Below are 24,937 nucleotides of genomic sequence, written 5' to 3' on the forward strand. Positions count from 1 at the left end.
TTGACCAGAATCAAGTAATCAAGGGTAAAATCTCTTCCATAAATGTAAAGCTTGAGTCACTTCACAATCAAGAATACCATAAATGAGAAAATGTACACTTTCATAAAAAGTTAGCTATTCATAGCTTTAATGAACAGTGAAAGATGACACTCATTAAGTAAATGAAGCACATAAGAAGAAAAATTAATGTAAAAAGAAGGATAAGGGAATGAAGTTATTAAATGTAAACATGAATGTGAGTTTTCAGGGAAGGCATCCATCCAGTGACTGTGGAAAAATCATCTATTAAGTAACGGAAATCACTTCAGATAATTAAAAGTGACACTAGCAATCTTGCAGTTAGGTGATGTGACTGGTATTTTTCATCTCTGATAGCTATAAAATAAAAGCATGAATTTAAATAAACCTAGTTCCATAAGAAACTTTATTTGTTTACTACAGCTATGCTATATTAACTGTGACAATGTAATAGATAAGATTTAGGAAGATCTCTTTGGGAAAACAAAGTGATCCAAAGGAACTCTTCTCTGCATTAAAGAGGTTGGTGACATTTTCAAACAGAGAAATACTTATCCTTGCAAACATTTCTTCTAGTAATGAAGTTATGTTTATACTATTCCTGCATTTGAATTTGTGTAATTATGCTCTTATGAAGATAGTTATTCCTTATTATCAGTCTGTTAGTTTCCTGTTTTTTTTTTCTCATTAATGAGACAATCACATGTAAGTCTGTTGTGCATTTAGCAGTATGGTGTGGGTAGGCCAACCTGGCAGTTTTTATATTAAGTGTGGGTGTTTATATGCATATTTTAAAATGTTTCATTCTCAACTGTAGCTTATTGTCTATTGAGACTGCAATGCTCAAAAACTGAATGTATTCTCTAAGGAAATGCCATTGGCTATCTTTACCCCAGGTGTCCTACTGTACCATGCTTGCGGTTTTGCTTTTATCTGTGAAAGCAGATGATGATCATTTTCATTTCTGCTTCTTTAGATGGAAAGCTAGACTGAAAGACAGACATCTTTGCAATACAAATGGTTTTCAAATAGTGCTTAAAATTAAAAACTTTATTGCACAGATTGAGTATCTTTTACTGAATGTCGTGTCTACATGCATAAGGGTGTCCAGGCCTGAGGGTGCTGCCACTACTTCCTGTCCCTGCCCAGGCCCAGGCCCCCATCAGCCCAGCCCGCAGCTGTCAGTCCTTGCCCAGTGATGCCACAGCGGTACTGGCTCCAGCCCCAGTCGTGGCCCTGGTCGTGGCCCGGACCCATATCCTGGCCTTGGCCCATTCCCATCCCTGTGGGTGTACCCAATGCTGGGGCTGCCCTGGCTGCCTTCTTGTGCTCCACATCCTTGCGGGCGGTGGGGTAGGGCCTGGCAGGCAGGCTTGGCCCTGCCACCATCGGGAGCCTCTGGCGCTATGAGTGCCTCAGCCCCGAGGGAGCTGCTCCCCGAAGGGTTGCAGAAATGGATTTAATGTGTCTTGCCGGATTTGAGAGGAGGGAGATGAACGTGATACCAGTTCCTCCCTCAAAGAGCCATCTTCCTGCACCTCACTCTTCTATACCTGAAGTAGCCGTAGAGAAGACAGCAAACACAGCAGGGCATGGCACCCACCCCTCCCCAAGCAGCTCCTGCATCAACAACTCTCTCATTACTGCGGTGGCACTCCTAGCAAATAACTCCTCCCTCCACACACAAACACACACAAACTGGCTGGAGAAGGAGATACTGCCTGTTTGCAAGGACCTTTGTTATCATGGAACCTACCTAGGACATCATAGCAGAGGAGCACTTAATTTTGTCTTTTTCCTAGCAATACTGCAATGGCAGCTCCCACTTCCAGAACGCTCTAACCACTCGTCAAGTTCTTCTATTGAAGATGTTCCTCTCTGAATGTAAAATTTAACACTTACTGGTGAAGGATGTGAGTGAAAGTATAGTTACAAGGACTGGTTTAAAATAGATTCTAGCAGGAATTGAATACCTACTCTCCTCACTCCGCAATGAGTCACTAGGATACTGTGTCATTCCTCTCCATTGGCCTAATGAACCTTGGACTATCCCATGTAAAGGAGAACATGGAGAAGAGTTTGAAAGCATTTTGTAGCCTTGCAGCTATTAACCTGAAGGAAGGAAGTATACATTCAGGCAGAAGAAGGAACTGAACCCATTTATCCTCCAAAGCAAAATCATCCACGTTACCAAGGTCTCTGAAGGACAAGAGAAGGAATGAGTAATTCTCATTTGCTCCAATTTGCTCCAAATGAACAAAAGTCCTCCAAAAGAGGACTCCTTGCTTCAGTGTTTCCTGACATTCAGCTAGCTTTTAAGGATCCTGTACTTTAGTACCTGAATTTTCACAAGAACTGTGTAATAGCTGTGATTCCATTCGGCGGCAAGCTAAATGTTACAGCATTTGATGCCACAGCATCTGGCTTCTTTGATGGAACTGTGTTTACAATCTGATGGAGCGATTTCAGTGCAGCATGAAAGCCTTCCTTAACTTTAATGATAAACTCATATTTCTCGTTCAACAGAACACTTTTACAGTTCACAGAATTAAAAAACTGGGAATGTAGAGGAATAACTTTAATATATTTTTCCTAGACTAAAGAATCTAAAAATATAAACGTGAACTCGGTGTCTACAAGTACCAAGAACGATTGGTAAAAATGCTCAGAAAGATGAGAGATGTAAAGAAAGACCAATATTTAATCATCATTAAATGACAGACCCATATTACTGAGAAATGAATATAAGTGACAGCTTAATCTCTTTACCGAAAAATGAAAGCCACTGCCACATGGTGAGCTGCACATCTGAGGGCAGTTCTGCTTATTTCTCTACTTGTCATGATTAGTCTTGCAGTCTGGTGGTTGGGACAAGTGAATCCCTGAATCTCTAGATACGATGAGCTAAATTCACCAGGGTTGGCAAAAGTAGGCAGAAGATATATAATAAGGTATATAATAAGAAGATATTAAAGTGATGTGGAACTAGAGAAGACTGAGAAAGGTTTTCTCTGTATTAGCTGTCAGGCAAAGTGAAAATGCAGGTGACTTCCACTGGCAGGACAGGCAGTCTTTAAGGAAAGATACTTGAAGAAAGTATAATGAGCTGAATGGTACAGTCCGGAGTTGCAAAGGACTTCGTGCCTTTGCTTTTTTAGAAGTAGGTTAGGAGTCCTGGTGAGAAGGGGGCAAAGTTTCCACTTACCCCATCTACTGAGCTTGTTTAATGGCATAATACAATTTGGAAGCATTCACAGAGCTCAGAAAAATCTTACATTACATTACTTAGTATCTTCCTCCTCCCTTCTTCCCGGCGTGAACAGTGAATGAATAAACGATATTGGGAGGCTGGCTGGTTGACACGCACAAGCAGCTTTTGAAGAATCTACTTCAGCAAACTGAGACACTGGCGAGATCTGAGGCCAGCTGAGGCAACATCCTGTCACAAACTACTTCAGCAATATTTTTTTAGTAACTTCCAAATTTAGAGCACCCATTCCTGCCAACGGCATACGAGTATGTTCACAACCACAAACGCAGCACACAGATAACCTTACACTAAGGCCTATACTTATTGTCCCAGTTCCCTGAAGTGATGACCTGGCTTAAATTCCTCTGGGGACCGAGCGGACCAGTGGCCTTACTGTCCTGAACATAGCGTGTAACTGCTAGAGCGGATTTAATTTCAGGAGCACCGAGCTCCTCGCCGATGCCGTCTCCGCGCCACGGGACGGAGGGGCTCGGGCCCGGCAGGGCGAGCGCTCGCAGCAAGGGGCAGCCGAGCTGCTGCCTCGCCTCCCCTGCTCCCCCAGCGCGGCCCCGCCGCCGCGGCCCGGCAAGCCGAGGGTGAGGCCGCAGCCGGGATAGAGCCGCCGGGCAGAGCCGAGCCGGGCCGAGCCGAGCCGGGCCGGGCCGGGCCGGGAGACACGCGGCCGGCTGCGGGGCACCGGCGCATACGTGAGCGGCGGCGGGGCACAGCACCCCCCCCCCCCACCGCCAGCGGCCGTTAACCCCCCCGCCCCCGCCAACGGCCGGCAGCAGCCGCCCAACGGCCCGCCCAGGCGCCGGCGACGGTTGGCGGCGCGAGGCCGGAAGGGGCGGCCCCGTCTCCCAGGTGACAGGAGCCGAGATGGCGGCGCGGGAGGCCGTGGCGGCGGCGCGGCGGCGCGCGCCGAGCTTTGAATGAGGGGCGCCCGGCGAGGGCGGAGGCTGCGGGAGCGGCCGGCTCGGGCCCCGGCCCCGCGCCCCCGGAGAGGCCCCCCCCGCGCGGCAGGTGAGCGGACAGGGGGCCGCTGGCGCCGCGCCGCCCGCTCGCTTCCGCCTCGGCGGGGCGGGGGGCCGGGCTCGGTGCCTGCCGCCGGCCTCGCCGCCGGGACTGTCGCCGCGCGTCTCGCTCAGCAGCGCCTGGCCTGCTGCGCGGCCCCCGCGCCCGCCCGTCCTGGCCGCCGGGCCGGTGCTGCCCGCCGCCGCACTTGCGCTTGCGCCGGGCCGGGCCTTGCCCGAGGCGGAGCGCGGCCGGCTGGCGTCCCTGCCGGCGGCTGGCCCCGGGTCCCTGCGGCGGGGAGGTGGGGGGGGGTCTGCCGAGATGGGAGGTACAAGAGGTGGCCGACGAGTAGGTAGGCAGCGCGTTTGGGGGCTGGGAGGTTTGGCGCCCTGCTGGCACCACGGCCGGGAGGGCGCCCTCTCGCAGCTGTGGGGGTTTTGTGCTGTTTCCTGTGGATTAGGGGCTCAGCGGGACCGCGCTCTGGGCGGCTGCCTAGTGTGGAAATTTTCCGTGTTCGTGCTGATTCAGGAACTGCATAAAAGCTCACGTGAAACTCGTTTAGCAAACGTTTAAAGGCTTAAGAATCTCATGCAAAACTCAAGTGTTATAATCTGGTTTCTGTGCTGTGTCTCTAATAGCACTTGGGTTTGTGATTGTTCTGTAGAATGATGAAGCACTGTTATACGACCATGAATTAATGATGCAAGTGCCTCAGTTACACATCTGATGAAAAATAACGTAGTGTGCTGCTGTACGGTCATTCTGAATACTTTAGAAATACTGACATGCTCTGTAGAGTTTTCTTTAAGCCACCCTGCGCAGCATGTTTTGCAGTGTATCTTGACTGTGAGCACTGAATAGTTGGTGTTTATAAAGACAACATAAACAGTTGTGATAGTAACAATGAGAGTGTGTTAATTTATTGTCTCTAGCTTTCCATGTAGATACGGATAACTTAAGTCCAGGATGACTAACAAAGTCTAGAACAGAACTAGGGTCTCCTGAACTCAAGTTTTGTCATCTGAGAACTTCTCCAATATTGCAAAGTGAGTTACATGGATTAGTGTATTATTTTAAAGACTTCATGCAAGTGTGAACTAAGTTGTAGTGTAGTATCATGGGACTGTGTGACTGCAGTTGTTACATTCTGTATGTTTTTTCAGAAGGCAGTAGCATATGTAGACGGTGGGTTATCAAAGAAGAATCACTGTGCCTAGCCACTGGACATAAATATTCTGGTTTAACTAATGGTGCTTTGAAAAGTGGAACTTATTCTAATTCAGAGCATAAAGCTTCAGGAGTTCATGTCATCAAGACTGAAAGTATTTAGTGAGGTGAGATGAGGTGGCATTACCGTAGTGGTTTTATGGTTCCAGAAGGAAAGGGTTTTTAAAAAAAAAAAAAAAAAAAAGTTTAAACTCCCTCTATAGTAATCTGAGTGTTAGGTATCTAGGCATAATAGGAATGGTAGACAAATGCATTCCTTCCTAGATTTTACTGCCTTCTGCAGCTCCTAGTAATCTCAAAATCTGTTTCTGGATTTGAGCACTCTGGATAACTTAACTCACTTCCATAAAACATATGAACAGCCAAATCTCTCAGCTACTGTATCACTTCCTGGTTAGGATGCTTGCACTCAAAGCTGGAACATTAATGTTGAAAGTATGGTTCCTTTCACTAACATCATCCTAACCACCTACCTATAGTTAGGTAGAGAAGTACCTCCTGCTCTTCCTTTTGTATTCCCCTCTTCCCTCTAACCCCATAGTACCACGGCTTCAAGATTGCCCTGCTGCTGTTTAAGCTGTCCGTTTATCAAACTCAATTGTAAAGGCACTGACCTAGTAGTTTTTTTTCCTCCTCAGTGTTGCCAATATTATGTATGTAGCAAGCGATTTTTAAAATAAACAACCTGAAAGAGGAGAAAACAACATCCTCATTAGGATACAGAATCATGGTTGCTTTTTCTGAAGTGCAGGAGATGCTGACTGTGTCTTTCAGAACCCGACTGAACGCTACTCCTAACTCATTATTTTCTCCCTCCGCCACCATACACACCTTTTTTAATACAAAATGTCTTTGTACATCTTGTAATATACATGATTTGGAGGAATGTTTATGTACCTGAAAGTAAATAGTTTTTCAGCTCCATCTGCTGATGTTCATAAGATCATCATTAAATCGATTAACAATTTTGGTACCATAGAGTAATTTTATTTTAGAATTTTATTCTCTCTCTTGAAATATTGTTTAAATAGTATTTATTTTGTGCAGTTAGGTAAAAAAGAGGAAGTGCTTCTCTGAGCAATAATGTACTCGTTACACAGTAACCATCAGTGAGAATCTTGTTTGTGGCACCTCTGTTCACTCACTCAGCTGGACTATACGCACCACACATAACTTGCTAGCTAGTGTGGATGCAGTCTGAGTTGCCAGGAGTTCCAAAGCTGCTGCTGCTGCAAGCTGAAAGCAATGTGAAAATGTTTCAGTTCAATAAAATTCTGAACTCTCCCTCCCTTCACTGTATTTCCTCTATTGATCTGCAAAATGTTTTCAGGGCTAAGTTGCCTTGTTCTTCTGACTTATTTATAATGTGTTTAACATCTTGCTGCTGTTGTGTTTTAACCTTTCCTGTGCTCATCTTGCATGTGAGCAGCAGCTGTGACTTTCTACCACATGAACCGCATCATCCTGGTTAAGTTGAACTCCTGTTAAGTTTGGGTATCTGTTATGAAAGTGTTGCACTGGCTGCTAATACATTAAAAATTCAGTTGATAGAAAGTTTGCTACATCTTATATATTAGAAGAATTACATAAATTTAAATAATGGGAGAAGCAAAGCTCTATCCTACTTTACAAATGGGAAACTGAGGCACAGATGTGATATGCACAAGGGTGTATCCAGCTGACAGATGGACTGGATTTTCTTAACTCTAATCCAATGTTTTACCTCTACCTCCATCTATTAATAAATGTTCCTAATTTTCTTCCTGGAGCACTGCTTCTCTATATTCTGTCTCAGTGAAGTCCTATATCATAGTAAGCTGCTGATGCAGTTTTAGCTCCTTTTGAGATGGATTATCAAGGAAAGACTTCTGGGAAGAAAAGGGGGGGGAAGAACTTCATGGCCCTCCTGCTTCGTATTAGGCTGTTCAGTTTTTGTTCCCATTCATAAGACAAGCTACGTGGCTGTGCATCCTTGCTTTCTAGCTGCTGGAGAAAGACTGACAGCTTGAGAAGAATGAATACTTTGTTTCACCTGACAGGTCCAGTGTAATGGTATCAGGTGAATTAGGTTTGCACTAAGCTCAGAAAGTATTAGGTTCCTTGTACATTTCCACTCATGCAACTGTTTCAGAAGATAAAGTTATAACCCTCTGAGAAAATTCACTAGTTAACTTAAAAAAACAAACAAACAAAAACCTTTCTTTCTCATTGGGGGATGCTGTCCTTAGAACAATAATGCCGGTGTTTCATGTGCTGTTTTAGGCGCTGGCAGGAATGTTTTACTTGTCCTAATCTCAGTCCGAGGAGCTGGTTCAAGATTCTTGTTATGTAGCTTCTAGCATATTGCGAAAATTAGTGCGTATTTACTGCTTCATATCTTAATTAGCGGTATAACTGCCAGATATGCTGCTGCAAGCACTTTTTAAAGTGAAGTGATTGCTGATATTACTGTGGCCAGCTGATATTTTATTTTTTCCAAAACTCAGTGTATCCTCCTTTTTCTAGTATGTAAGGCTTAATGTAATAGGGAAGACTACAATCAAAGTTTAGAGAAGAGGAAGGCAGAACAGGATTTACTGTCTGGAAGGGCTTGGTTTTGTCATACTTGAAGTGAAACGTCTTTCTTATACGAATACAGTATGGCATGTCTTTCTCAATATAACTCTGAAATATCCACATCAGACATGGCAAGTGAAGGTGGGGAGGAGTCCTCTGAGTGCTATGGGGAAGGGAGTGAAGACAGTTATTGAACCTCGACAAACAGGTATATGTTGAAAGTATACTCATTCATGTATGAGAATGACCCAGGAAAAAAGCATTAACTTTGACTTCTGATGGCTAATTCTTGTCAGCAGTGAGCTGCGAGGCAGGCTAGACTTTCCATATGGATTCTGTGGATTTTCTTGTGGATTGTGTGCATGTGGGTTTTTTGTTTGTTTAGCTTTATATTGAGAAGTCAATACAGTATGCAACTCAACATCAAGAAAAAATTACAGAGGCTGGAGATCAATTGAAAAAACATATTTTATGTATAAATGACACTTCACTGTTGTTTAGTTTTGGTTTTACACTTAGCTAATAAGCTTCCCAGTCCTGCAGATTCAGTGTTATTTGTGCTTAATTTTGAAGAATTTTTTAGTAACGGTTGCTTCCTAAGACGATCTTTTCAATCAGTAGTTCTGTTTTTTAATACAGGGTCTGCCTGGACTGTCTGGTTTGGCAGCTAGGTAGGCTAAACTGGGAAAATTGCTTCACTCTTTCTGGCGTTGAGTACGTTTCTTCCCCTCTCCCCAGCAACAGAAGAGTGCATTGTGATGAAGAAGAGGGGGATAAGCCTCTAAACAACTCTCCTTTCAGAAGAGATATACCTTTACTCTGATTTCAAAAGGTCACCTGCTCTTTATACGGGAAATCCCGCCTAGATGGCTTCTAGCTATGTCTTTTTAAAGTAACAATTTATTTGCCAATTCAGTGTTACTTTGTAATAATCTCCAACTTTACAATAGGGAACTGCCCATCTAGTTGCTCTTCACTGTTTTTGCTCACCAGTTTCCATGTGTCCTCATTCTTCAGATTCTTAACTGATGCATTTTTCTGTCACCTAGATAGCATCAAAACTGCGTATTCCAGAAGATAAGGAAATGTGTGAGCACAATACAAAATGATGATCCTTTCTTTAAAACTGACAGCTAAATGTATTAGATGATGTCTGCAGTTCTTACTTCTTCTGGGGAAACTTGACTACTTCCTGTTGCAGTCTAGAGGCAAAGCTCATTTAATGCCCACTCCTGTATAAAATTCTCTGTTTTGTAGTATCTCAAGAAATGAGATTAAGGCAAAGCTAGTTTTGAAGCTGAGGTGAAATGTGTCCTACGAGGCCTTTCTCCTGAGCTACAACTTGGTAGTATGGTCTGTATCCTGGTGGTTACTTACTGACTTAAGCCTTCTGTTTTGCAGAATAAGGGCCTGTTTGCTTAATGGCCACCCCATTTAATTTTTCATGGTAGAAATTTCTTATCTGGGCTATATTTGAAATAATACTTACAGTGCCGTATTACTGCAATGTTTAATACTAGTTACGTTACCTGGCAAACGAGCACCAACTAATAAAAAGAATCTAAGCTCCACGACGCTCACAAATCCCATTGTGTACCTTTTAATAAAATCCTCAGGGCAGTATTGGAGCAGCCTACCTATTGATCCACCTTCCTGACTCTTCCTAACCTAAAGCCTGGAATATAAAAAATGGCTTAAATACCACAGCATATTTGAAATCAAGCTATCCTTGCGTGGAATACTCGTGGTCTGAGGAAAATGCCACAGGGCTGTCTTCTCTTCTCACCAGGAGGTATGGTAAAGTTGCAACAGAAAATGTTATCATCAGTCTAGCTGTATATAAAAGCTGCTTTTGTAGCCTAACTTCTTCCCTCTGAAATACTCACCTGTAGGAGAGATGAAAGGATCTTAGAATTACAGAAGCTTATTCTGACTTAGTGTATACTTATCTGAGGGGATCTGTTGGAATGAATATGGTGTGCTGAACATAAATTCTCTAGATGATCAAATTGACACTGAAAAATAGCAGCCAGCATAAGTGACTTCTGCCGAAGATCAGGTTTTACCTGATTTGATTTGCTGACTTGGTCCAGTCTGGCACAGAAATGTTGACATAGCTAGGGGATTAACTTGTGCTGTAATGCACCCAGGATGAGTAGAATCTTTCTTTCCTAATGATTTTCCAGTGATACTGATCTCTAAAATAAACAATGTTTGTTCTCATCACACATTCCCTATTAAGGTCATTGGAAACTTTAAACAGCCAGTTCTGGATTTTGACTTAATGGTGGTTTCATAAAAATGTATAATTGGAACATGCAGGACTTGTTTAAGCAAATATGAGCTTCTTACTGGTCGTCATTCTACTCTCCATGCAGTTGTTTCAACACTATTGTTCATTTCTAAAGTAGATCAGCTGTTCAGAGTCACTGCAGCTGATTGCCAGCAGTTCCCCTTGAAAAGTGTCTTTAACTCTGACTTTATCTATGTTTTGTGCTGTGTCTTTAACATAAATAAGATATTTTTATTATTTACATCAGTGAAATGTCCTGATAAATAGACAGGGAGACTCTCCATTCTATGTACTTCTGCTCTTTTCTTACATGGAATGCTCCTTGCTTATGAGCAGTAAGGAAATTGGCTTTGACAGCTATGTAAAGATGTATTATGCTCAACATTTAACTTTTTTCTTTTGCAGGAAGGGTTTCTCACCATGGCCATAACGCAGTTTCGGCTCTTTAAAATCTGTACTTGCCTGGCAGCAGTGCTTTCTTTCATTAAAAAGCTAATATGCAGGTAAACATATTCAATGTAATTTGGTTACCTTTTCTTTTTTAACTACAGGTCATTTTTCTTCTTTCCTTCTTGCCACACCTACCCACCTCTTTTCGTAGTTCTGGTATTAGTGCTAATTACAGAGCAACCAAGACAGATACAACTAAATTAAATTCATTCTTGAATCTGCATATTCCATTGGAGTTCAAAAGTCTATATACTGCAGTTGTAAGAATCGGCATATTTTGTGGCATGCCAGATATCGTGAGGAACGGTTTACAAACAGCTATGACAGGGTATAAATTTGCCTTTTAAAACTGCCCTGTGACAAACCTGAAGAAAAATTATTCTCCAATTTTTTTGAAAGGATTTGTCAAGAGATTTTTTTGTTTTAAAAGGTTCAGTTAGGGACAGCATCTGCTCTGTCTTCAGTCACTAAGCTTTCGTTATAGATATAGCTGATCCTCATCCTGCTTTATTAAAAAACAGTTGCTTAAAACTTAGGTTCTTCTGACTATTAGTGTTTTTTTTTTTTTTTTTTTTTTCAAAGGTTTTGAGGACAGTGATTAGAGGTCAAGAGAATTGCCTTCCTTTTTTTTTTTTCTTAAATGAAGGTATCTTATGACTTACAAGAATGCACACACAATGTATAAACTTACGAACGTGGCAGTGTAGGTTGTATTAGCTTAAAAAAAAACCCTCAAAAATTGTGGCTATGTAATAGTAGGGTTCAACAATACCAGAGCTAGATCTTCTCAGTATTGTACTGTCATCTGGACTACTGTTCATGTCTCGTCAACCATACAAAATGTTGTTCTACATAAACAACAGTCTGGAGAAATACATTTTGCTTTTGTGTATGAAGACTACTTGCCATTAAAGTTAAGAGGTATGGAAAACACGACGCAAAATAGTATCTGAACTGTTTATCTTCTCTTCCCCTTTAATTGTTCCAAGAATAAGAGGAAGCTTTCAGCTGACTGATAAATTCAATGTGGATCTAGTTAACTCCTAAAAGGCTGCATTTTAATGCTGCCTAGAGCTATATAAATGTCAGCCTTAGTTCTGTGACTCAAATTCCAGGTTCAATTAAGAATACTTGCTGTTCAAGTTCTAAAAGAAGTCAAGTCACTGAATTGATTATAACTTCTGAAACACACGGTCCCCTAATCCCTTTAAGTGTTAAGATAGCTTTTGTAAGCAGATAATTGTTTACTTGGTGTAGTGACAGTATTTTCCTCCCTTATTCAACTTTTTTAAAGTACTAAATCATTGAAATAGTTGAGGAACTGATTGGGAGTAAGAAGTAGGAGAGCTGCTCTTTGAATAACAACTAGTTAAAGGATGAAAATTATAAAATCTTTCATGTAAGCCAATCAGTGGGTCGGACTGGCTCAGTCGGTTAACCACAGATATTTCTCCTGTTTAATGTCAGCTTCAAAGCATAGTTTGATAAATTTTGATTTCTTGTAATCCATCGCTGCATATGAGTTTGTCTGATAACCAGCAAATGTGATTGCTTGTGCATTTTAATTCAATGGACATGAGCTAGCATGTATTCAGGTTATAATTTAAATTAGTTTTTAATTTAAACAAGTATCTGTAAAGACTGTGCATCTTTCTAGTCAGCATAAAACATATATTTGTTACTTGTTATCTTTTTAGTTAAAAATGTGTTGACTTACAACACTCTGCATGAATTGCTGTTTCCAGGAAATAACTAAATATTTAAAACAGAAGGATGCTTCCTTTCATTGTGCATTTATACCTGTTAAGTTCATCCTACTGGCAAATCTGGATGCTACTAAATTGTAAGGATTAAGAAAACTAAGAAGTCTTGAGAAATTTGGCCTTCAAGGCAATAATCAGTATCTGTCTAATGATAGGGTGCAACTGTTCCTGAGAGCCTGTTGGTCCCTCTGTAGAAAAGAGATGCAGATATGTAGCCTTCCTCAGTGCTGCCCTATATGCTGCCTAATTCTTTTCCAACTTCTGTGACAGAAGCTGTTTCCTTCCTCATTCATGCTTGTCAATGCCACTGTTTTGGCTAGATCATTTGTTATAAGCCACTCATTGATATCATTATTGTGTCTTCTAGATCAAGTCTTAGACATAGCTGTAGAATAGCAGTGCCACCTCTCCTTTAAGAGGGTTTGGGCAAAGATTGAGACAACTTGATTTCGTTAGTTACTAGAGATTTGAGAACTTTCTGTATCACAATTTCCCAAATTATCAGGAACGTTGTGTGGTTTCACACAGGCTTCTAGCTGTTAAGAAGTAGAGCTGGGCAAAGAAGTCCAGACTCTGAAAGTTTTAAATATAGTATGCCTTTCTGAGTGGCATGTTCTGTGCGATAACAGTGCTAGAGATGCTGTAAAGATATTTAACAGTTTTGAAGTTCTGCAGGTGCAGAACTTCCAGCAAGGCTTATTTTTCTTGCCAGCGAATGAAGATTTCATTTGGAAAGGTCTTATGTTAAATATGAATTCACAGAAGCTACTTTGCCTATATGTAGACCAATTTTTTTTCTCAAGATTAGAAAGCTAATGTAAACTGTTCATGTATATATAGGAAAATATAAGCCACCATTTCAGTAGTTTATATATACAATATGTATACTTCTCTCTAATACTACAGTAAGTTTAAAGGATGATGTTTCTAATGTTTAAAGGATGATGGGTTTCTTTTAGAGAGACCAGCTAAAATCTAGTCAGTGTAAGAACCAGAAGTCTCTAATCTGTTTGTGCTTTTCTTTTTTGTCCGTTAGAGAATCTAACGACAAATAGATGGAATTATTTTTTTATGCCAAGGAAAGAGTAAAGTAGATCTCACCTGACTGCATAAGTGAAGGCAAACACTCCTGAGGGAAAATGTAATTGTTCACCCTTCAATAGTAGATTGCCTTTGGTTTAAAGACCACTCCCGCTTCATCCCCCACGGTCATCCTGAAATGATACTTACATGTGGGTTTCCTTGTGATCTTTTTGTATGGGGATGTGCTCAAAGTTTAAACTTACGCATATACCACGTAGGATAGAGTTTAGAATTGTGTCGACTATTTTAGTGTTTTTAGAATTAGTCATAACTGTTTCTGAGCTACCTTCATTTGGACTTCTTAACACTGTAGGGTTTAGGGGCTTTTTGTTTTGTTTTGTTTTTTCCTGAAGCTGCCTCAAGGTTGTTAGGCCTCTGTAAGTTGCAGTCTTAAACCTGAAGCATGTAAGGTTTTCCCTCTCCTGGAATTCTTTTTTGCAAGTGAAGTGTAACTTCTCTTTTTTGCTTTCAAGGCAGAAGTATTTCAGTGTGACTTGTAATTGTCTTCCCTCATCTCTACCTTTTCAATATTTCCTGTTTGGAAAAGGTAAAAAGAAATTTGGGTAGTACTAAGGAGCTTCCTTCTTTTAATTTAAGATGTTGTGAAGAAAAATCACTTACATAGTTATTTTTAAGGCTGGAAATTTTCAGTGGAGGGTCAGTCTGTATTGGTACCTTTTGCAATTACATCCATATTACTATAAAGATTTTCAGAAATGAATTAATAAAATTATAGTGACCTTTCTTTATCCCTAAACTGAGTTGTTTTTCAGTCGAAAGGAATAATTTCTCAGTTGACTGGAGTTTATTGCATAAAGCCTGAAAAACTTAACATAAACAGCTGATCTCTCGTAAGGAAGACATCTGTTGGACTTCAAGTAGGAAAAATGGTATCTGATTGCTTACCGACGTGCAGCAGAGGTTGCATTACAAATGGTTGAATTGTTCTGACCTGATGGTAGAATGTTCTGTAATAGTAAAAATAACAAACACACACTCTAAACTGTAGTTTCCCTGGTGCATTCTCCTCAGTAGTAATAAATAAATCTTGCTTTTTCAAGTTGAGTAAGTCCAGTTATATGCCTGTCTTGCTATAGGAGAGTATGCTTCTTGGGGAAAACATGAGAGCGTCAGTATGAAGTTCATTCCCCTGTGTAATTTAAAATACATCAAATGTCAACTAAATATATTTTAATTATTATTATAATCTTTGCCCACTATCATTAAGTAAATATCTGTCTCATTTATAATGTACAAGTGTTTGTCTTCAATTAAAATTATTTGATACAATTGCTGAAACACCTTCGTTGGAACAATATTCTTTAATTAGAAGCATGTACTGAACAGAAGCTGTGGACTTGTATACTCTTGTGCTACCTCTATTTAGACTTCTGAGGACAAAGTGCTTTAGAGGAGCTTTCAAATCAAGACGCTCAGAACATGATTTGTAAAACACAGCTTAACATCTCAGACCGGTAGAAATATTTCCCAGAGAGCTTTCAGTGGAGGTAGTTGTCTTTGAACAAATATAGATTCGTAGTGTTTGCTTTTTAAGCACTGACAATCTGCAAATTGAACCTGACTATAAACACATAACTGAATTTGTCTCTATTCAAACTGTCATGCAAATCAAGGCTCTGTAAGAAATACAAAAAGTAAATCACACTTTGAAATTCTTATGAACGTTCCTTTAAACTCTTACTGCTGATGAAATTCCTTTGTTTAGCAAGACTCTTAGCAGTAGCTAATATTGAGGTAGTTTAAGCACTTAATGATTTAGCCATGACTATTTTCAGTAGTTCTGTTCTCAGACTTCCTTTCTTTTTTAACTTAATGCTCATGTTTTCAGAGCTTGGAGGAATCCTACGTTTTTCTTTCAGGTCTGGAAGAGGGCGAAAGTTAAGTGGGGACCAAATAACTTTGCCAACCACAGTGGATTATTCGTCTGTTCCCAAACAGGTAATTACTTAAGTTGTAGGTGACTTAATAGAGTCATTATTACCATTCCTCTTGTCTCAGTAATATATAGTAAGGCAAAGTTTTATTTGCAAGTAATAACTTCTGTTGTTCACTTCTCTTCAGCCAGAAGTAGAAGACTGGTCTTCATGGGATGAAGATGCACCTACCAGTGTGAAGATTGAAGGTGGGAACGGTAATGTGACTGCTCAGCAAAATGCTTTGGAACAAATGGAACCTGATTATTTCAAAGACATGACACCAACTATAAGAAAAACTCAAAAAGTAAGTACTGAGCTTTCAGCCATACTTACAATCTATTTTCAAGTAAAGTGAACACTCAGTAAGTAAATCGTAAAATAGGTGCTTTGGGCAAAATTAAACTGTCCTCCTGAAATGAGGTTAGATGCTAATGTCTAGCATAACAGTCCAATTGCAAGTCCTGAGTCTTGGAGGTCTTTCAATATGAAGCATTAGTTTATGTTTATGTCGTTGATCTTAATGTTTCTGGAAACTTATGAGGCACTTCATAGTATGAACGTTCTGGAAATATAGGGAATAACTTTGAGAACCCTCATGCCAGCTTCAATTCTGAAAATAGAACCACTGAAAGAAGACACTTGTTCACATGCCTTTCCGTTGTTCGCACAGAGACGTTCCAGGTCCTGCTCTTTCAAAAGTTTGAGGTAGCTATACTGGTGTTCTAGAAAACGGAATTTTGCTCATTTCACCAAGCTGCACTGGGAGAGTGGTATTACGGAGTTGATGTTTCAAAATAGCTTGCTCTTCAAAGGTCTGATTTTCTTTTCAAGAAAAGGCACAAGCATATCTCTGCAATAGTGTTAATACCATAAACAAATACTATAAACTAGATAAAGCCTGGAGTAACCTGCTCTAATCTCAAAGTTGACCCTGCTTTGTGCAGGTGCTTGGACTGGAGATCCTATGATCCTATGATCTGGAGATGATACTGGAGTCAGTTTTCTGTACGCTCAGGACTTGCAGGATTCTGCGACTTGAATTCTTCTTAGGATATTGATCTTGCAAAATCTGGGGGGTGGAGGAGGAGTGGGCAAGAGGTAGACTTCACTTTTGTATCTTGTGACGTTTTCCACCAAACAGATTGAGCCTCACGTACAGAAACAAAACCCAAGAGTCCATGCAGCTTGAAGTCTTTATGTTTGGTTTAGTTTAAACGCATTTCTAGGATTGCCTGCAGACACGTTAAAGATCATACCTTCCAACTCTGCCCTACTACCACCTTTAAATTTGAATTTGTAGTTGTAGTTTTGCAGTGAATGGGCTGAGGTGAAGTCTCCTTGTGTTATTGCTCGTATGTATAATGTCTGGATGTTTGTACAGTCAGTGGAATTGGGGATCTTCCTCTTTTGGAAGCAGCATGAACTTAAAGGAGACTAAACAAAGCAAGCGAGCTCATATTTTGAGCTTAAGACAAAGGGATGCATGATCTTGGCAACCATTTAAAACTTACTAATTAGGTTTTCAGGAGAAGCATTAGTGCATATTTTTCAGCTAAACCCATACAGAACCAGTTGATGCTATAGTGAGTTACTTTCTGTCTACTGAAACTCGGATTGTCGGCACAGCAACGTTGTTATGTACCTGAGATAACTCATGTTCCAAAGCAGCGTTTATCATGGAGGCTGGATTTCTCTAGGGGAACATGTCACTGGTAAATTATACGAATACTGGGAGATGTGGCTATAGGATCTTTAACTCTTTCTGCCCTTTTTCTGTCTTGATGCAGTCATAGGTCTCCATGTCACTGGAGAAAAAGCTGGCTTGGTGAGTGGGGGGATGAAGGCAAAAAAGGCTGCTGCTACTTATGAATCGATTTAGCTGTACAGCTTCTGGGACCTGAGCAGATTTGAGACACAGTACAGTGTGTAGGTGTCCTTTCATAGGTAGAGTATCTGATCACCAAGGAATCTGTGCAGTGCTCTAGCTCACCTTTTTTCATTCCTTTTTTTTGAATATTTTCAGATAGTTATTAAAAAACGAGAGCCTTTAAATTTTGGAATCCCGGAGGGAAACTCAGGATTCTCTAGCAGATTAGCAGCTACACAAGATATTCCTTTTATTCACCAGTCTGTAAGTATGCTCTAAATACTGATCTTTTATTTGACAGGTAAATTGCTGTTCCTAAGGAGAAAGGAGGTCTGCTCTATGGAGAGCAGGAGAATAGCTGCTGAATAATGTAAATGCTTTTAAAATTGAGCATTTAGTTCAAAGCAAAAAAGTAGCTAATCCTAACTAATTTATTCTACTGAGAAGTTTATCAGATTAGAGGATAAAAAGGTAGGAAGACTCCTGAACAGCTATGTATTTGCAAGTCTCCTAAAACAGTGGACTGTGAACTTTTGAGGCTTTGCATCGTTTAGTTCTCAACAAGAGTAGAAGTTTTTTTTTTTTCTTATGGTAAGGCTTCTGGCTTATCTTTCCATCTTGATTGTGTGTTCTCTCCTTTAAAATCTTCTAAATATTTTTAACTTCTTACCTCTGGACAAAGTGCCACAAAACATTTTTTTTAACATTTCGCCACATTAATGTGGTGCACAAAAGGGTCTAGGCAGGAAGCAGTGCGGGATGGTCATAACACAGCCGTAGAATAAGAATTAAATTATTTTCATTATGAAAATAATTCTAGAAAAGAACTTGCAAGTAACAGCAGCACTCAAACAGTATTGGAAGGATAAACCAATGGATGTATATGTCGGTTTGTCCATGGAACTTCCAGAAATCTGTTACATTTGCTCAGCTGTCTGTTCAACTTAATCTTCCCCTTCCTAAAAACACCTTTCAATAATTCCGTCCACTCTTCCATCCATCCTTCCCCAGCTGTGAAGAATCCAAAAAGCTATACCAACAATAAGCTGAAAAAAGTCAGTATTGGAAGATGGGAAAACACACAGATGATAAGCTCAGAAGCAGTCATATGCCAAAGGTTTCTGGAAATCTTAAGCATTAAGATTAAAAACAAAAGTGTTTTTATCTGAGAGCACCTCCATGTGCGTATAGAGCCTTTTTTGTTTTGTTTCAGCCTGAATTGGGAGACCTGGATACCTGGCAAGAAAATACTAATGCTTGGGAAGAAGAGGAAGATGCTGCCTGGCAGGCAGAAGAAGTACTTAGGTAAATGAAAATAGCGTAACACAGTATAACTTTTTTCCAGTGTTAAGATATAATAATCTTAACTTTACTGTGCGTTAGACTTTTATGTTCCCACATAAACTTTTTATGTGCAGGGGAATCAGATAGTTTTGTTTTTCGTAAGTCTTTTTTTGTAAGTGCTAAGAAAGGCCAAAGAATTTTTAAGACAAATGATTTTTATTCATCTTGTCTCAGTGTAACTACTCCTCTGCAGAATACGTTTTATAACTAATCCAGTTAATTTAGTATCTCAAATAGTGGAGAAAATCTGAGAATCCCTAAAAGTGGGAATAATAAATTTAAAAAACTCACTATACACAAATAGGATATTTCAGCTTAATTAAGTAAAATACTTACTACTGGGTGCCCTTAAAGATCATAACCGCTTGCTATCAACTGAAAAACAGCCGAGGATAGAATTGATAAGTAAATGTATTCTTGGAATCCCCATAAGTGCTATGCTTTTCTAGCTAACTTAATTTACCTATAATGCTTATATGCAAAATCAATGACTTACACAAAATTAGCCTGAATACCTCCTTTGTTCTTGTATCCTGTTCTTGTCACTTGGCAATTAAGTTTCACTTCAAGGTTTTATCAAATTTTAATTGCTTATTTCATGATCAGATAACCTGTATAGGATGGTTCCAACATCCTTAGCTGCTCTTATTTTGCCCTCAAAATCACAGATCTGTGGGGTTAGTATGACAATTGTGAAATAAGGACATGATATATTTTACAAAGTCATTATAGAACTGTGAATTTCTCCAAAGAAGTATTTTGCAGAAAGAGGATTCTGTTGAGCTATTTAGTGTAACATTATATGAGAAATTTACTTTTTTTCAACAAGTAGAGTAAAAGGAAAGGGAAGTCGCTAGAAAGCTTCTGATGAATTGATAATAAACTCAATTCTGATACTGATCCTGTTGAACTCGCCAGCAGCTTGTGAAAATGGGGCTGTAATGCAAGTATTTTTGTGAACTTAATCAGATACTTTCAAGTACACATTCTAGTCAATATCTTTTTTTAAATACTGAAACTGTTTCAAGTTCTGTCTTTCACTATTGTATCACAGAAGTACAAACTATGTGATATGTTTGAATGACGTGCCTTAGGGATGATTTTATTCCAAGGGTAGTATTTTTTCCTGTGAAGAATATTAACAGGCTCGGTAAGATCTTTAAAGTGCAATACGCTGAGCCTAGTATATGTCTTTCGTTTTTCTCTGTCTGGTACCCCCAGAAAACGCCCCTTTTCTTGAACTGAAAAATGAAACTACTTTTTTTTTTTGTTATTTTGTTAACTATAGATTCCACGCTATTTTACTGAAAATGCACTATATTACATTAAAGTGTTTAATTGTTTTAAGATTGTAAAAATAAGTACTCAAGCTTTCTGAGGCATGGACTTCTAATATAAAAATTAGCTACTGAAAGCTGGTGTGTGCATGTACCAGTTTATATCTGGAGTGTAAAACTTATTGTGGATTTTCATGGCATGCTTAAAGGCATATTGTTTCCCAAGTGTTAAGTTCATGCTCTAGAACACTCAGATTTAGACTTCTGGAGATCTCTTGTGTATGAAGAGCAGTGAGGTTTCATCCAAACTTTGTTTTTGGATATGTCAGTTTATTTGGTTGCAGCTCTTCTAAATATTTCTGCCTGATGCATTTTTACTATTAAGTTTTCAGCTCAAGTGGTTAATTCTCAGAGAATTGCTCCCTCCCACCCCCTACACACCTCCAGATAGCTCTACTTGTTTAGTAGGGGTGTGTAGGGGGAAAAAAACCACACACACACACACACACACACACACACACACACGGGTATGTGTTTGTATATACATGTGCAAATATTTCAAACAGAAAAAGAGCATGATCAGAACTGTAGCTATCTGTATGACATAACCTCTTGGCCAGCTATGAATGGCTGCCTCAGTGCAACAGATTGTTTTGAGTTGTAGCCCAGCTGTGAAGTAAAAGTTTTTGTTGAATTCATGACACATCACTCGATTTACTGCATTTTTCTGTAAATGAGGAAAATGCAGACAGATTTTTAGCAAGAGCAGTAGGAAATATCTTTTAGGTTTAGGATCTCTCTTGGAGTAGAGACCTGTGGCGTATTTGATTTCTGACTCTTAATGTGCAAGAGCTTACATTACTTGACAGGTCTGGCTCTGTGTTCAACAGACTATATTCAGGAGGAGATCTCAAGTCCGTTCTTAAGGCCAAAAGACAAGCATCTTGGCCTATGAAATGCTCTGAAGCTCTCGGACTAGTAATTGTTGCATAAAGTCTGCCTAATCCTCCAGAGAATGCTAATACTGAGCTTACTCCAGCAGTGCTTATCAAGAATGGAATGTGTAATTTTCAAATAAAAAAATAAATTAAATAGGGATCTCCGTTAGCTAGGTATGTCTAGGTACCTATTGGTGCCCAGTTAATATTCAAAGGTGTCTTAGATTGGAGTAATTCTTTCTGTAGTAATGGAGTGATGATCCATCATACTAAAATGGGCTGTGGCCTCTTAAATAGCAGAAAGGCTGTATCCTAAGGCCTTGTCTCTGGTGATTTAATACATATATATTAGCTGAAAGCATATATAGCAGGCCAAGTGCTTCCTGGGAATCAGCGCATGCAGGTAAACACTAAGACAGACAAGACTTAGGAGCACGCTACTATTTTCTGAGAAGTTTGTGTAGTCCACTTTTCTTCAGAGTGGAGTCTGGGCTGGATGCACTGAAATTTCTTCTAGTCAGTGGGTGAATCAGTGTAGTAGACAAAAAGCTGGCTTTACATTTCCTTTAAAATTAATTGAAAGTAGTGTTGTTTTTTTTTTTTAAACTAACATTTGTAGAACCACCTATTATCTGTCTGCACCTTTAGATTCTCTAATACCATTGAAGGTTTTTTACAGCAGGAACAACAGTTAAGCTAACTGTTTCTTGGTTTAATAAGCAGCTACATGTAAAAGATCACGTGTGAAAATGTTTTTTGCTTTTTTTTCTGTTGAAGTGAAAGAGTAAGTTATAGGAATTCATTCATCTAAGTTATTCAGAATTATACAGTAATTAAAAACACATAGGATAAGAATGTCTTTCTACTAACAGTGTTCTGATTATAATTTTATATAGTTTGTACTGTATAATTAGTGTTCTACTTCTAACCAATGAGAGATTTAGTTTTTGGATATAACTCATGTTATGAATACAGAGCAAGAATACTACTTCTGCTTTAAGCAACTTGCATCGTTCCATCCTAACTTCTTGCTGAACTCCTTGCTCTGGAATTCCCCAGAAGTGAGCCAGATATGGATGTGGTTCATCATAGGTGCTTTACTGAGAAATGAAAACTTCCTGAGCCGGAAACATAGTAATTTTATGTTGAAAACAGTAGGAAGTTGGGAATAGAAATTGGTATTTTGGATAATGATGAGCTAAGTAAAATGGTAGCAAAAAGATAATTACTTATGGTAAACTCTTTATAAAGATATTTTTCTGTTACATTACATTAAATGAATAGGGGCTTTACTTCCTGTATCTGAGGTATTGTGGAGGTCTCTTCTTGTTTGAATGTAACTGAAGTCCAGTAATATTACTCAGCCAGCAGAGGGCATAGAAACCACTTAGAGGAATCTTCTCTGTGCAGAGGAACACTGTGTCGTTTGCAGCTTATGGGGAAAAAACAATGATCTGCTATGACTTTCTCACCTCACAAAAACAAATGAAGAGTGGCATTGCTTAAAACCTTGTGGGTGGTTTTTTTTTTTTTTTTTTTGAGACTCCAATGTCTCTACATGCCTGATTGCGTATGTTACCTCTTCATCTCTTCTACTGCATCAATTTGTGGACAGCAGATGAGAAAAATCTGCTGCTGTGAAGTGGCAAATATGTTACTCTGCATGCTAGACTGACAGCCTTGATAACTATCTGTCTTGGAGATGGCTGGCCTTCTGGTGGGATGCAGAATAGCAGGTCAAGATCTAAGAAAATATTTGGGCTTCAGTGGGACTTTAGTGGGAATGGGAGTTAGGCGCTTGCATGCCTGTAGATTTAGACCCTGATGCGAATGACCCTCCATAGCAGCAGAGCAACTTAATAGACTGTAGGAAAACTTGTAGCCGTTACTAATGGAAGCCGCAAAGCTATTTAGTAGGTGTAATCTCTTCTCTTTCCACTACTTTCCTAATATGTAGTCTTCATACCTCTAATATTTCTAAATTTCATATGCTCAATTTGGCCGTGGTTGGGAATCTACAAAGAAGGTTGCCTTAGGTGGTGGTGATTTCTAAATCTGTGCGTGTATTACACATTTGAGTGGAAATATACTGTTAATTTAGATTAATGTTAACTGCCTTATCCACTAGATTTTTGAGTTATTCTTTTTTAATAAGCTATTTTTATTCTTACTGAATCTGTTAAATGTAACCTTTTCAAATTAATCAACCTTCACTTTTATTTTTAAGCTATCTTACAAGAAATCTGGCAAATTTTTCATATCTAATGAACTGAATCCAGATCAGGATTGACCTCCTTGCACTATTTTATTACTGCTTATGAAATACAGGAGAGAGCTACGATCTGTCACTTGATCCAGTTGCTGCCCCTGTGCCACACAATGAGTTCTAGCTGGAGGGGGGAAGTAAAGTGAGCACAGTCTGGTTTTCGAGTCAGCTATGTTTGTTGCAATTGAAAACTATTTCTGTAGACAGATCCTTTGAGCTGGCAGATAGCGATGTCGGGTTTGATAGCAGTAATAAGAAATAATGCTTAAAGGATACACAGCTGAGGACTTCCTTTTTTAGCTTTTATTTCCTAAAGGGTATTGTTTATATTTGTCCTGAGCAACAGAATTCATCACAGATCCTGGACAAGTGAAAGGGAATAGTAGAAGTTAGCACCCCATCTGATCATGGAGAAAGTGTTTGTAGCGCTTGCATACAAGGAGGATAGTTAGTTACGCCTCTGCTTGAGGGAAAGGGGGGACAAAACTCAATGTTCTAGGCAAGTTGAATCATATTGGTCTAAATTTGAGGAGATAAGTGTAATTTTGACTCTTACAGCTAGATGGATTTTCCTAAATAGTTCTATTTATTCTGAATTTTTGAGAATGAAGTAGCTTTTAGATGGTAAAATATTTGAAGAAATATTACGGCCTAAGATTAATCTGAGCAAAGGATGGATACTCTATCACAATAAGAAGAATAACTATTCTGAGTCTAACTGCTGTAGACTTTGAGATTTTGTTTGTATTAGCTATTATTTAACCTATGTAATGGTAGAAACCTAAGATACAACTATACTGAAAACTAGACTCCTATTTTTAGCAATTCATTTTTTTCTCTAATTGCAGGCAGCAGAAGATAGCAGAAAGGGAAAAGAGAGCAGCAGAACAACAACGAAAGAAAATGGAGAAAGAGGCTCAAAGGCTAATGAAAAAAGAACAAAACAAAATTGGCGTTAAACTTTCCTAACAGAAACCAGGCATCAATGGCAATGCCAGTAAAAAAAGAGAATTCCAGCTCTACAACATATGCATTACTGGTATTGATTTAAGTATTTCTAGGACTTCAATGTACTGCTTGGTTTTAATGCATTCTTCAGGTCATCTCGGAAGCCAGAATTCTCCTAAAATACCTTGAACTACTAGCGGACAGATCTTTAATGGGGCGGGTAGGGGGGGAAACCACACACAAAATCATGCCTCAAATGATCTTTTCTGCAATAGCTCTATTCTGGCACTGTTCTCTGCGAGAAAAGTGACCGAACGGGGATGTTGATTGAGAGACGTTCTTAATGAACAGCTCAAGCTTAGGGAAAGGAGTGTAAATATTCAGTGGTGGGGAATATACTGTATTGTCTGTGCTTACCTGAAATATGTAATTAAATGATTTTAAAGAACCCTTTGCTTCATGCCTGATACAAGAATGTCTGCTTTTGCCCTTCTTATGAAAGTATTTATAAATACTGCAGTGTTTTCCATGGGCAATCGTATTGACCTGTGCAGAAGAAAATGACTTGTTATGGATGACCTGCAACTTTTCAAATCTACTACTGGTAGAGCATACTGCCATAGAGGACACTAACTGAATTTCTTATCACTTTGTAACTTGCAACTTAGGGTCATACCATGCCTGCCTGCAACACATTGTAATGGCT

General features: G+C 39.5%; 1 protein-coding gene across 3 annotated transcripts; it reads left to right on the forward strand.

Annotated features, from left to right (window-relative positions):
• Nucleotides 1-4,123: 4,123 nt before the first annotated feature.
• Nucleotides 4,124-24,679, forward strand: EBAG9 (estrogen receptor binding site associated antigen 9). 3 transcript variants are annotated; one of them, XM_068933136.1, is made up of 8 exons: nucleotides 4,124-4,291; nucleotides 9,682-9,857; nucleotides 10,764-10,861; nucleotides 15,535-15,613; nucleotides 15,737-15,895; nucleotides 17,615-17,722; nucleotides 18,672-18,763; nucleotides 24,132-24,679. In XM_068933136.1, exons 3-8 carry the CDS (start codon nucleotides 10,779-10,781, stop codon nucleotides 24,250-24,252), a joined length of 642 nt encoding a protein of 213 aa, XP_068789237.1. In that variant the 5' UTR covers nucleotides 4,124-4,291; nucleotides 9,682-9,857; nucleotides 10,764-10,778; the 3' UTR covers nucleotides 24,253-24,679. The 3 variants fall into 3 exon arrangements, with proteins under 3 accessions (XP_068789237.1, XP_068789239.1, XP_068789238.1); XM_068933137.1 differs by lacking the exon at nucleotides 4,124-4,291 and adding an exon at nucleotides 4,613-4,634; XM_068933138.1 differs by lacking the exon at nucleotides 9,682-9,857.
• Nucleotides 24,680-24,937: the final 258 nt, after the last annotated feature.

This window comes from Struthio camelus, chromosome 2 (assembly GCF_040807025.1).
Source record: "Struthio camelus isolate bStrCam1 chromosome 2, bStrCam1.hap1, whole genome shotgun sequence".
Classification (NCBI taxonomy): Eukaryota; Metazoa; Chordata; class Aves; order Struthioniformes; family Struthionidae; genus Struthio; species Struthio camelus.